The following is a 13,896-nucleotide window of genomic DNA, read 5'->3' on the forward strand; positions in this document are numbered from 1 at the left end:
TTTAAGGTGGTACAATATATACACGAGAAAACCTATGTAACATAATATGTAACGATCAAACAACAATTGATACGAACTAATCTTTTTTAAAATGGCACCAGTCAGATTTTAGGTAGGGGTGAGCAGGCCATTCTTATATCTTGTCCCCATACAAACCGATTGGTTGATGATGAGTTATGTAACAGATTCAAGGGGGGAACATAGGTCCCGAACTGCAAATATAATTATGGTACAATATTACTGAAAGTGTATGTTTATGTGAGAGTTAAACGCTTTGTTGAGTGTTTGTCTGTTTATGAAAAGGGACCAGTGCTGGTTCACTTTTTTTTAAATGAATATGTTTCATGATGTTGAACATTAAAAATATAACTCATTTAGAATTTACAATCAAAATTTGGACCTTCCTAATGCAAAAATAAGAGCAATATTTTAGCCTTAACTGTGTTGTTTTAACAAGACCGAACCTTGCTAGTGATATGTTAATTTCGTAATTCAAAGCATACTAATTTTGCACAAAAACGATTTTTTTAAATGGCGCATTTTACCAAAAGAATACTTGAAATGCGATACAGTATATATCATAAACTTAAATCGATAATCATACATTTTCAAAACTTTATAAACAATAACATACCTCGATCTTTGTGTACACAACAAACAATAAACTCTCCATTATCACGTATAACCTTAAGTTTTGTGTGAAACCTTTTAAACACATTAGACAGTAGAATTTGATCATTAAAAGTGAAAATCAAAATTCGGGGAAGATCGTGAATCAGTCCCTTTAAACATTAATTTCTAGAAATAATATATTTTCTATACTTCAGGTTTTAAACTTAATTTTAACATGCAATGAAGAATTTAGTTGATTCTTTTTTTCTTTTCTTTTTTATTACTCTATTTCTAAGCTTAACAATACAGAGTTAATTTAGCTAGTTCATTTTCACTCTATTTTAAAGATTTAATCGAATGTTAAAAAAAATTTCACGGTGAATGACTCTTTTTTCTGCGGAGACCAAAGCACCGCCTACCGGGCAGGTTATATCGAGGCACAGCCAATGAAAACGAACACCTCCAAATCACCCAGTAAAAAGTGCGCAATCTCCAAAATATTTTAACTAGTTTGCAGTGTGTTTTTGGAATTTTATGTAAGAGACTGTTGATTTGATCGGAAGTGAAAAAAGGCACCTTATTCCGCAAGCAAAATGGATTTAACGTATCGGACGGAGAGAAAAGTGGAGTCGCTGGTTTCTAAACTTTCGCAGAAAGCCAATGCATTTTCCATAGACTCTTTGTTGGCACAAAAAGACCCGAAAGAAATGGATGTTAAAGTGTGCGAAGGACTCATTTCAGCATCAGAACAACCCGGAACATCTAACCCAAAACATGCCGATTTACCACCAGGTAATTAACAAATTTAATGTAATCAATTAGTCTAATTGTCATTTCTAATTCTTTTCCTGTGTAATTAGAAATGTCGCCTAATGCTTGTTTCATCACCATCATATGCATCAAATTAGTTATTAGTTTTGGTAACACATCGATAACAATAATCAAAATCAGTGCTTGGGAATTTCGGGAACTCACGATAGTTTGTTTGTTTTTTTACTTTATTTAGATGATATGAATGATAGTGATCTACACTGTACATCATTTGAAGCCAAGCACCCCAGTCCGCCCGCGTCCCCCCGGAGTTCGGACAGTGGGTCTCCGATCACGGCCATTGACCACTACACAGGAGATAGTTCCGAACTAGCAGATGTTAGATGTCGTTTGGAATCTAGAGACCTGTGGAAAAGGTTCCATGAACTGGGCACAGAAATGATCATCACCAAATCCGGAAGGTTTGTAGGATAATATCGTATATAATACACGTAAATCATTAATCGTAGACAAAAAATAGGTTCTAAACCAAAATAAAGAAAATTATGCTCGGAATAATAAGACCATATTCAATCCGAAAATTGAATAATGAAGACTTAAATTACCAGTACATTATCGTAAGTGTTTATGAAAAATATCGGTGTTGCCATTGATTTTGAATTAATTTTTTTTTAAAGTAAACATGATAAAATATTGTACAAAAGGCGATTTTAAACCTGGGATATTTTATAAGATTGTTGAATTTTATTTCTAAAAATGTACACAATTTTCTGAAGTTTGTTAGATATTAATTAAACATTTTTACGACCACAAGAACAAATTCATGCACCGTTCAATATACACCTGTGATAATTTACCAATGAGCGTAAAAATGTTACGGACACTTTTCATGGAATGTTAGTTTGGGGGCCTCTGGCCAAAATATCGTGTTTATGTTGGGTGACATTGACAACAAATGCACAAGATGCTGCGATGATATCTAAAAATTATCGGCACCGGTGTCAAATTCTACAGTACAATCCATGTATTATCTTTTATGACTTCAAATTTGTTTTGACAAAGTACAGCATGGCTTACACCAAACGGCAGCACCAACGGGTGTTAGAGACGAAAATCGCGATACGTTCCTCTTATCATGTGTATTTTGCCAAAATTACACGGACTTAAAAAACATTCTGTTCCACACAGGGAAACAGATATCGTTTAATACGATTGTTATTTGCAGAAACAATAAAGAGATATTAAATGTGATAATTAACACGTCAGCGGATCCAAAAACAATAAAGAGATATTAAATGTGATAATTAACACGTCAGCGGATCCAAGTGTTAACTTGGTCTTATCACACTGGGACAAAAGCCGTATTCATTAAGTCTATTAAAGCAGTCATTTGTTGATAGGCAGTATAAAAACAGATATCATCAGCTATTCAACTACCAAGAATCATTTTGATCGATTGCAGGATTCCAAAAAGACGGAATTGGTCTCATTGTTGTCGGGGCAGGTAGAATCTGTGCCTTGTCAACGCCAGAGTCCAGGCTCAGAGTGCGCACACAGAATACACTGCTCATTACGAAACAAGCACCTGCTTTATCTTCCTTTTCAACATAAAACGCTTTCAGTTTGTTACAAAATTGCGGTGCTCAGTAGAAGGTTAGAGATGTCAACACAAGTATAACAAAGATATAATCCAAAGCATAATCATTACATACAACACGATAGCACTCATCCAAACAAAGCATTTACTTGCACTGGCAACCAGAATTGAGTTTGACTACCTAGCATGTAATGACTCGGGTCTATTTTGGTCTTAAACATAACACTGAGGTTAAATCTACGCACCCCCAATCCAAAGATTGCTGTATCGTGCACAGAACTGTCATTTACAAATTAGATCGAACCAAAACGAGTTCCATCACGCAAAGCTAACACCCGATCCTCGCTGGCCCCCCAGCACTTTCAGTGGAAGATGGTATTTAGTGTGACCGCTAAACGGATAGAATTTTGTTTTATGGGTAGAGGCGGAACTTCGGAGCATTTGTCTTCTGTTTTTGTAACGAGCTGACATTTTAAGTAGCGAAACTTGTGATATAAGACACGGTTGCCAAGACGAAATTTACATCTCTAATTAGGGTTGGAGAATTGTAAGGAGGGAAAATAACAGAGTATATGCTTGTGTGAATTGCTTACTGTAATTATGTAAAAAGTCTGTCACGGATATACATCCTTTTTTCCAGACGTATGTTCCCCACCCTGCGCGTGTCCTTCAGCGGGCTGGAGAGTGACCAAGAGTATATTGTAGCGATGGACATCGTCCCTGTGGACAACAAGCGCTACAGGTACGCTTACCACAGGTCAGCGTGGCTCGTGGCGGGAAAAGCTGATCCTCCCCTCCCCTCCCATGTCTACGTCCACCCAGACTCCATTTTCACTGGGTCACAACTCCAGAAGCAGACGATATCTTTTGAGAAATTGAAACTGACCAATAACGGAGTAGACAAAGTCGGACATGTAAGCAAATATAAATAATTAATTTTAAAAAAAACCTTTCGTTTTCTTTCTTTTTTATATTGTTTTAGAAAAAGTAAGACTTTAAACATTGTATTGTAGATTATTCTGAATTCCATGCACAAATATCAACCTCGAATTCACATCGTCAGGAAAACATCGCTGACACCCAATCCTTTAACATCGTTGAAAATGACGGATCACAAAACATTTGTCTTCCCTGAGACTGGTTTCATTGCTGTCACCGCCTACCAAAACCAACTGGTACGTCACCGACATGAAATGGTTTTAACGGTTAAACACTAGGTATCAAATTTTCTATATGGTTTTCTTGCTACATATAACTTTCTCGTTTCAGATTACGAAATTGAAAATAGACAGTAATCCTTTTGCTAAAGGTTTTCGAGATTCCAGCCGCTTGACGGACATTGAAAGGTAATTATCCTGCATTTATGTGATACTGTATGCTATTCATGTAACGTTGTATAACAATTGATGTGTTACACTGTATAATATTTATGTAATACTATTGATATTTATGTAACTCTATGTAATATTCATTTTGTTGTATTGCGAACCTTAAATATATAGCGTAACTAAATCACTTGAATTTATTTCATTAATTCAAGAGTTCATTGCGATCTTTGTGCTTTATAAAATATTTCAAATACAGTGTGTATCATGTATGATCCTCTTAAATGTACGTTAAATAACTGAATCCCATTTCCATTCTCTATGACGTGTAGCGTGTGACAGCGTGGCGAGAATTCCATCGTTATCGAAAAGGTGGTCGAGCCGTCTATGCGCGCTGGTCACATGCTGCTAAGCGGTCTTGAGTTCAAACCCGGGTAGGGGCAGAAGTGGGTATCCATATAAAGTGAATAAAATATTAATGCTGTATTAATTTCATTGCTACAGGGAAACGATGGAAAGTCTTCTTAAAGGCCAATCTAACGCTACCTTGGGGACATTCAATGAACAGCTGAACGAACAAAGGCAAACGATATTTCAAAGTCTAGGAGGTAAGCCACTGCATACCTTATACAGGGTACAAATATCAAAGAAATTAACATTTTGCTCTTCCATAGTAATTAGAAAGTTGTTTTTTTTTCAAATGTATGATTAAGGGCATACATTAATGTTCGCCTTATTCTTCATTTACAGATTCTGAACTTGCTCTTTCACTGTTGCATGGAGCCAATTTGGTGGCAGGATCCGCTCCCACGAGTCAGTCCCTAGGGAACATGACCAACAGGAGATTATCACTTCCACTTTCACCTCTCTATTACGGAGCATTACCTAATCAGGAAGTCTTACGTCATCAACTGTTCACCCCTCCGACGTCATCCCCTCTTCTATCGGCACACAGATACCATCCCTATCTGAAATAATAGAGTCATTACATTTGGTGTAAAAGTCTATGTGTTGTGTGAAGTTCGGACGGCTAGATGGGAATGCAAATGACACTTATATCAGACTGTGGTGCTGGACATTTCCACGTAACATGATTATTATGTAAATACATGTACAAAGTTCATTGGTTGATATTCTAGTCACATGGTTCTCTTTGAAAGCTATGAAAATAAAATAACAAGTTGCATGAATCAGGTTTTTTTTGTTGTTGTTTATTCTGTTGTCTCTGAGAGATCAGTCTGGAAATAAACATGTATTTTGCTATCAAGCATACTCCACCTTTAATCCTTACTCTGAGGGAAGTACTTCGTTTATGATAAACTTTAGAATACTGTGTTTGTTGAGTAATATAAATTTCAAACTTTAGAATACTGTGTTTGTTGAGTAATATAAACACAGTAACTCTAGTTTAGAACCATAAGTGTTTCTAGTGAAATGCTAGTATTGCACAACAAGATAACATCTGAGGTGTCACTCCGCAAAATGAGTTAGATTGAAATACTGTTAAGCGTATCGCAGGTGTCTATCAAATCTTTAAGTATCATTAGTATCACAGGTAATTAGCAGATTTCTCAATATTCCAGGTATATTATACCAAAATAGAAATTGTTTTATGAAGAAAAAAAATGGCTCCCCAGCTTCCCAAATTGAAAGTGTTCCAAACGAAATCCCCTCCCCTTATACACTGCATGGTAGGGAGGAGCAAGCATGAGCAGGGACATAGACATAATGAACTCCCATAAGCCACATAGGAGAAGAGTTCACAAACTATTTTACACCCTCCACCCCTCAGATCCACTATAACTTTAAGGAAGACAATCGGATCCTCCTGTCCCTACAATATGCACATCTGCAAATGGCATTGAAGTATTGTACAAAATTTCAAGTCTATCGGATAAGCCACATAGGAGAAGTGATCGCAAGCTATTTCACATCCTCCACCCCTCTTAGATCCACTATAATGTTTAGGAAAATAATTGGATCCTCCTGTCCCACCTACATCTACAACTGGCAATGAAGCATTGTACAAAGTTTCAAGTTTACCCGATGAGCAATATAGGAGGAGAAGCGTTCACACGATTTTGTGACAGACGGACGGACAGACGGACAAAAAGTACAAAAACAATACATCTCCCCCTGAAAGAGGGGAGACATAATTACTAGGTAACACAAACATATTCCAAATTTCTAAGCAGATATATACTATATTACTCAATATCACAGGCACAGACAAAGTTATGAAGTACATATTAAGTAACTCGGCATCTGATCCTACCTTTCCTGTTCCCAGGGTTCTAAGTTTGCCCTGTTCTCGATTTTGTATTCTTTATAGGATTTAAGACATTGTTAACAGTTCGTTATCTTCACTTTTATATACCAAATTACTAAGTATCACAGATATCTACCAACTTACTAAGTGCCACAGGTATCTACCAAATTACTAAGTACCACATTTTCCTAACAAAGTAATAAGTACCACAAGTATCTACCAAATTATTAAGTACCACAGGTATCTACCAAAGTACTAAGTATGACAGGTATCTACCAAATTACTAAGTATCACAGGTATATACCAAATTACTAAGTATCACAGGTATCTACCAAAGTACTAAATACCACAGGTCTCTACCAAATTACTAAGTACCACAGGTCTCTGCCAAATCACTAAGTACCAAAGGTATCTACCAAATTACTAAGTACCACAGGTATCTACCAAATTACTAAGTATCACAGGTATCTACAAAATTACTAAGTACAACATGTACCTACCAAATTACTAAGTATTATAGGTATCTACCAAATTACTAAGTATCACAGGTATATACCAAATTACTAAGTACCACAGGTATCTACCAAAGTACTAACTATCACAGGTATCTACCAAATTATTAAGTACCACAGGTATCTCCCAAATTACTAAGCACCACGGGTAACTACCAAATTACTAAGTACCACATGTACCTACCAAAATACTAAGTACCACATGTACCTACCAAATTACTAAGTACCACAGGTATCTACCAAATTACTAAGTATCACAGGTATCTACCAAATTACTAAGTATCACAGGTATATACCAAATTACTAAGTACCACAGGTATCTACCAAAGTACTAAGTATCGCATGTACCTACCAAATTTCTAAGTACCACATATACCTACCAAATTACTAAGTACCACATGTACCTACCAAATTACTAAGTACCACATATACCTACCAAAATACTAAGTACCACATATACCTACCAAATTACTAAGTACCACAGGTACCTACCAAATTACTAAGTATCACAGGTATCTACCAAATTACTAAGTATCACAGGTATATACCATATTACTAAGTACCACAGGTATCTACCAAAGTACTAAGTATCACATGTACCTACTAAATTACTAAGTACCACATATACCTACCAAAATACTATGTACCACATGTACCTACCAAATCACTAAGTACCACAGGTATCTACCAAATTACTAAGTACCACGGGTATATACCAAATTACTAAGTACCACAGGTATCTACCAAAGTACTAAATACCACATGTACCTACCAAAGTAATAAGTACCACAGGTATCTATCAAATCATTAAGTACCACATGCATCTACCAAATTACTAAGTACCACAGGTATCTACCAAATTACTAAGTATCACAGGTATCTACTAAATTACTAAGTACCACATTTACCTACCAGATTACTAAGTACCACATGTTCCCTTCAAATTACTAAGTACTACAGGTATATACCAAATCACTAAGTACCACAGGTATATACCAAATCACTAAGTACCACAGGTATCTACCAAAGTACTAAATACCATAGGTATCTACCAAATTACTAAGTACCAGAGGTATCTACTAAATTACTTAATACCTCAGGTTAATACCAAATTAATTAGTACCACAGGTATCTACCAAATTACTTAGTACTACCGGTATCAACCAAATTACTTAATACCTCAGGTAAATACCAAATTGATTAGTACCACAGGTATCTACCAAAATTACTAAGTACCACTGGTAAATACTAAATTAATTAGTACCACTGGTATTAATCAACTGTCATGCTTTTACACTTTAATTGTACTGGATAGTAGTAACAGCAAAATTAGCACTAATTAGCACTAATTAAACTACATACTTGTGTATTATCTCTCTCTCTCTACCCGGAAATATACATGTATACCAAAAAAAATTTATAATGTTACGAGGAAACACATTGGTTTGTCCAAGATCATGCTTAGAAGTCGTACCATAAACTAATATCCTACGCCATTTCTACTTCAATTACAGCATAACTTTCATTATAAGATTCAACAAGTTTATCCAATAGTTAGTCAAAGGAATTAGAAATGAATTATGTTGACAAGAAAATTACCTTTAATTTAAAGTCCTATTAACACGTGGTTTTAAAAGAAGGAAAGGAAAAAACACTTAAAGAATATGCAAGAAAAACTATCCCCTTTCATTGTTTTATTTTACGAAGTTTCTCGCATGCAACCCACGTGTATGGTCATTAACTAAACCATCGACACCTGCTTCCTACCTGTCAGGTAACTCTAGAGAGGTAAGAAACCCCAAGTTGTCAATGAATCTTTAATGACAGATGCACATGATGATATCTATTTTTGTAAGGTAGAGAACCGTGATGTTGAATGGGCGCCGGACAATAGAAGCCCATGACTCGAGTCAGATGTTTCCTCAAGACTAAAACAATGCACCTCTTATTTTGAACGTGATAGGAGATTATAATCAATTAAACGATTGGCACTTTATAAAACGCATCGATTTGTATCCGATTAAACGATTTTCTGTGGATAAATTTTTTTAATGACTAAGTTCTAAAGTATTTTGTACAGGTCTACAAGTAACCACTTAGATGATGCGTCATAGCTTCATTCATGTCTTTTAATGTCTTGTACGAGAGTAAAACAAACACAATGGAGCTTACCTTAGCTAGCTACCTTTAAATTAACCATACCCGACCTTTATTGATAATTTCACATGCATTCCCGCAATTTTAGATTTTAATGATTTCTGATTATCAGCCAGATAAAATTTTTCATCATGTGACTTTCAACATGTTCGATATCGACATGTACATTTATTTCATAAACAGGAAATACCATACATTGCCAGTTCTGTTATTTCGAATGAAAAATAATATCATTGAGTAATTTCGCCTTTCTTCTAACCGGAAAAACAGCGAAATTTTTGACGGTTTTCATCTTTTAAAAGTTGACTCCCAAAAGAATAATAGTTGCAAGATCATATTATACGAACCAAACTCAAAACCTCTATATACATGTATCACGAGTTTTTAAAAAAAAAAAAAAACCGTCCTAAATCACAACCCTACTAAATAATATAATTTAGTCCATCTGTAGACCGCCAACCTTTTAATTTTTATGTTTCAATGTTTTATCGTCTTGGAATTTAAAAAAAAATTAATTAAGAAACGGTGTCATTTAATGCAGTTCTTTTGCTGTAGACAAACGACAACAGAAACGAAATTCAAATGAATTTGCAGAGATACTATGATATATTTTTTTTCATTTTTATCATTTGGCAATTTTCAATATTTTGTTTTTTATATATTGGGAAAAAACCTCAGACAACTCCATTGCATGCAGTTCCTCTGTTTTCGACCAATGACCAAAAGAATAATAATAAAATCCTAATGAAAACGAGCATCACCTGAGTGAAAAGATATGAGGGTTTTTTTCTGTGTACATCATAAAGAGATAACCCGCCAGGTCTTAGCTTCTCGTGGAGAAGGGGGATTGTTTGTTTACCGTGGAATGGTAACAAACGCCGTCTGCTTCAGCTCTCTATAGTGTTTCGGAGACGATAAGTGTTTTGGCACTGACAAGCAGACGTGGAAATTTTGTCGTACTGGAGATAAGTTTAAGTCCTCTGAGGGACGGTTAGGAGTATCTGGAGCTTCCCCAACAGGAGAGGTCGGGAACTTTTATTAATAGAGGCGCCAAAGTGCTCGTTCTTTTATTCGGTTTAATGGCAGTTTTGTGGTATCAAAATGCCGATTTTGACGTAACAACTTTACTCTTTATTAATAAGATGCAATATTGTTGATAACTAAGACAACGCGGCAGTAAATCGTCGTTAACGACATGTGTTTTATGTGATAAAAATGCTATCTAAAAGATATATTGGAACCTGCAGCGTATTGATCACCTTTACTGAAGTGATAGTTTACTGTTGCTTATACATGTGTAAATCTGGTGTATCCCTACCGGAGGCTGCTGGGATATAAAAATATGTAGATTCTGTGATCTCAGTGAGATAGATAAAGAAATTTACCTGTCTGTTCTTATTACGTCACACTAAGAAAGCAATATATCGAGTATCACTACATGCTGTTTGAAAAACCAAGTATATTCAACGCTTCTTGCTACTAATAAAACTTCTTTTTTTCAAAAATAATGAAAATGAAATAAAATTTATGTTTTTAAAAGTAACATAAATACAATTTACCGTGTCAAATATATTTTTCATTTGAGTCAAAATCAGTGGGGAAAATTTATATAGAGTTATAGGGGGGGGGGTGTAACTATATGCAACCTTTGAATCTTAGAGAAAATTTACACCTCCCCTTTTCTTAAAAGGATTTTTTTTATTTATGCGTATTACATGTACAACTAAAGTAACATCAACATTTTTGTTTGCATCAACAATCCTTAAACTTATTCAACTATTTAGTGTGGATGCCTACACATTGTAAAATAAATGTATAATTAAGGAAAATTTTAGAAATTGGCTCATAGTGAAAAACTGCAAGAAATCTGTAAGAAAAATCATTTGGTTAATAAGCCAATCTTTCAATTCGTATCTATCAGTCACTACATATGTGCGTGTTGGCATTTTCTCTCACAATACATGTGTATATTGAAACGCTTAGATACAGGTTAATGATCTTAAAGACGTTCGCACCAGATATCCGGAGTAATGTCAATATTTTGGGAAGTGTATTTTTGATTTCTACATTGAAGAAGAATTGAGAAATTAAAAAGAAAAACTGGGGTCGCAACGCTTGTTATTGAGCTCTACTGTTCTAAACATGACCATTTTGCACTTAACATTTTTTTCAATTAAACTTGATTTTTCTGTTGGCGTCAACACAACATAAGCAACACAAATCAATCATTACATAAAATAGATACATAACCATGTCTTCTAACACTACAGATAAAAAAAAATAATACTAGTAATGGAAATAAATAATGACCTTTTTGCACTTGATATACGAAAAATTTTATAATTAAAAGGACATATTAGGAGTAATGTCAATTTCTAAAATTTCACATATTTTTCAAGGTCTGGTCTTACAATTTAAAATGCAACAAAAAAGTGGGGGTTGGGGATTAAATTTTTGAATTATTGGCAAAAATACTGAATTTTTATACAAAATCTCGAGTAAATTAATTAAAACTTTTTTAAGAATTGGTGTTCTGTTTGGAAAAATATATCAACTGAGTTAATAAATTACTATATTTGAACTAGTTCCAAATCTCAGCTACCTGTATCATGAATTATAAAACTGAAATACACGTATAGTAGTATAAAAAGAGACGATACATTGAATGAAACAGAAATCAAATGTGAAAATAGATTTTATTTTATGCTGATGACACTGTTTAAAATGGCCGGGTATTCCGATAGTTTGCAAAATGCTCTGAATGCTTTTCATATTTAATGTTAACAGTGGAAACTTAATGTAAATGTGGATAAATCAAAAATATTGATTTTTTTCCCCGAAGGTCCATTGCTAAAGAATGAGTTTTAATTTAGCAATAATAGTATAGAAAATGTAAAAGAATTTAAATATTTAGGGATTACACTAACAAGGAACGGAACATTTTGTAAAGCTAAAAAGCACTTATGTGAACAAGTGCAAAAAGCTATGTGTGGTGTGATACAAAAATTTAGACAATTAGACAGGGGGAATAAGAATTCTCTGTTGACTGGTCAAACCGCCGTGATCAGGTAAACGGAGTAATCCGTAGTCAAAATCAGTGTGTAAAAAACAGTTTAACAGTTGATACGAAACACGTCAGGTGACCTAACGACAGGTTGTATTTACAATAAGTTCATAATAACGACCTGTAATTCCCAGTCATCTTATCAATCTAAGTATGTTCTATCCAGCACATTTACAAATAATCATTTCAATATGCATGTGTGACTGGCGAGATTAGTTTCATTCATATTCAGGAGCACAGTCTATATATAGTAACACACCATAACTTCTTTCAGTATTAATGGTGTATAACAAAAGTAAACTAAATCCAAAGGAAACTCTTACACCTTACACATTCATGCAAAAAGTAAACACTAACAAGTTAATTGAGCGTCAAAAATCAACAAGAATCGGGATAGATTAGCGTGCAAGACGATTTCCACATCCAACACCTGCAGGCAGTGGTTTGCAGGAAGCTCTGGGTGTAGAGAGAGACATATGGTCGCAACAGCTACCTTGTGTTCGCAGTGAATACCGTATGTGTTAGAATTCATCACACCTGTGCGCCTATCGTGGGGGGACTGATATCATCATCGAAATCCCCCACTCTGATGGTCCCGATAAGTAACGACTGGGAACCACAATCACTCATTTTGGCCGATTTTCTGCTCGGAATCCGCGGTGGCGGGGTAATCAGCTTTTGTTTGAAGTATAATTTAAATGTTCACACCTTACTCGGATTACGAGGTGAAATTAACTTTACCCTAGTATTACAGTGAAGTCAATTCAATTCTCTGTTTATTCCCACGTGTAGAAATCATTTTGGCAGGTTTCTTAATTATGGGGGACACGGGATTAAAACTACCGACATGGTGGTCTACGATCCAACCTCTACCCCATATCGCACTTTCATTTCAATCAAACATGCGAAATGTTTAGCAACACTCGCGACGCTTACAAATACCTAAATATAGAATTCCATATGACTAAAAGATTTAAATATCGCATTCAAACTGATGAATGAAAAAGAAGCCGATTCACCTCAAATTATTTGATTGTTAATTACTGTTACAGTCTACCATACACTATAGATACCGACATTAGCAGTCCAATATATGTACTAAACGTCTTACCAAAGATACCTATTGGAATTTAATTAATGGTGATAAATTTTGTTTATCCAAATGCACACGTATGAGATCTCTCTCTCTCTCTCTCTCTCTCTCTCTCTCTCTCTCTCTCTCTCTCTCTCTCTCTCTCTCTCTCTCTCTCTCTCACCATATTTTTTTTGTTGCAAATTTTACTCTGACAAAGGAAAAACTTTTGACCAAATAAAATGATTTGAGTTACTTGTAGAGGTTGAGTACAAGGTCCTGGAATGAGAATGACTAAATCAACTCCGAAGATTTAAATTTTGTACTTAATCTTTTTTTCTTCCTTGGCTCAAAAGTCGTGCAATGTATAGATAGATGGACAGATTTCAAATCAATAATACTTCCTAATATAATATGTACGTAGCACTTTGATGTAATATTATACCCATTCAAAATAAAATGAAAGTTTAATTTGCTATTCACAATATACCTAAAGATATTTGAAATTAAGTATAAA

The 13,896-nt window shown here is 34.8% G+C and overlaps 1 protein-coding gene across 1 annotated transcript; it reads left to right on the forward strand.

Annotated features, from left to right (window-relative positions):
* Nucleotides 1–790: 790 nt before the first annotated feature.
* Nucleotides 791–5,495, forward strand: LOC125664218 (T-box transcription factor TBX20-like). Its single transcript, XM_048896897.2, has 7 exons — nt 791–1,404; nt 1,619–1,844; nt 3,621–3,894; nt 3,994–4,155; nt 4,250–4,326; nt 4,810–4,913; nt 5,056–5,495. Exons 1-7 carry the CDS (start codon nt 1,206–1,208, stop codon nt 5,280–5,282), a joined length of 1,269 nt encoding a protein of 422 aa, XP_048752854.2. The 5' UTR covers nt 791–1,205; the 3' UTR covers nt 5,283–5,495.
* Nucleotides 5,496–13,896: the final 8,401 nt, after the last annotated feature.

Source organism: Ostrea edulis, chromosome 1 (assembly GCF_947568905.1).
Source record: "Ostrea edulis chromosome 1, xbOstEdul1.1, whole genome shotgun sequence".
NCBI classification, from domain to species: Eukaryota; Metazoa; Mollusca; class Bivalvia; order Ostreida; family Ostreidae; genus Ostrea; species Ostrea edulis.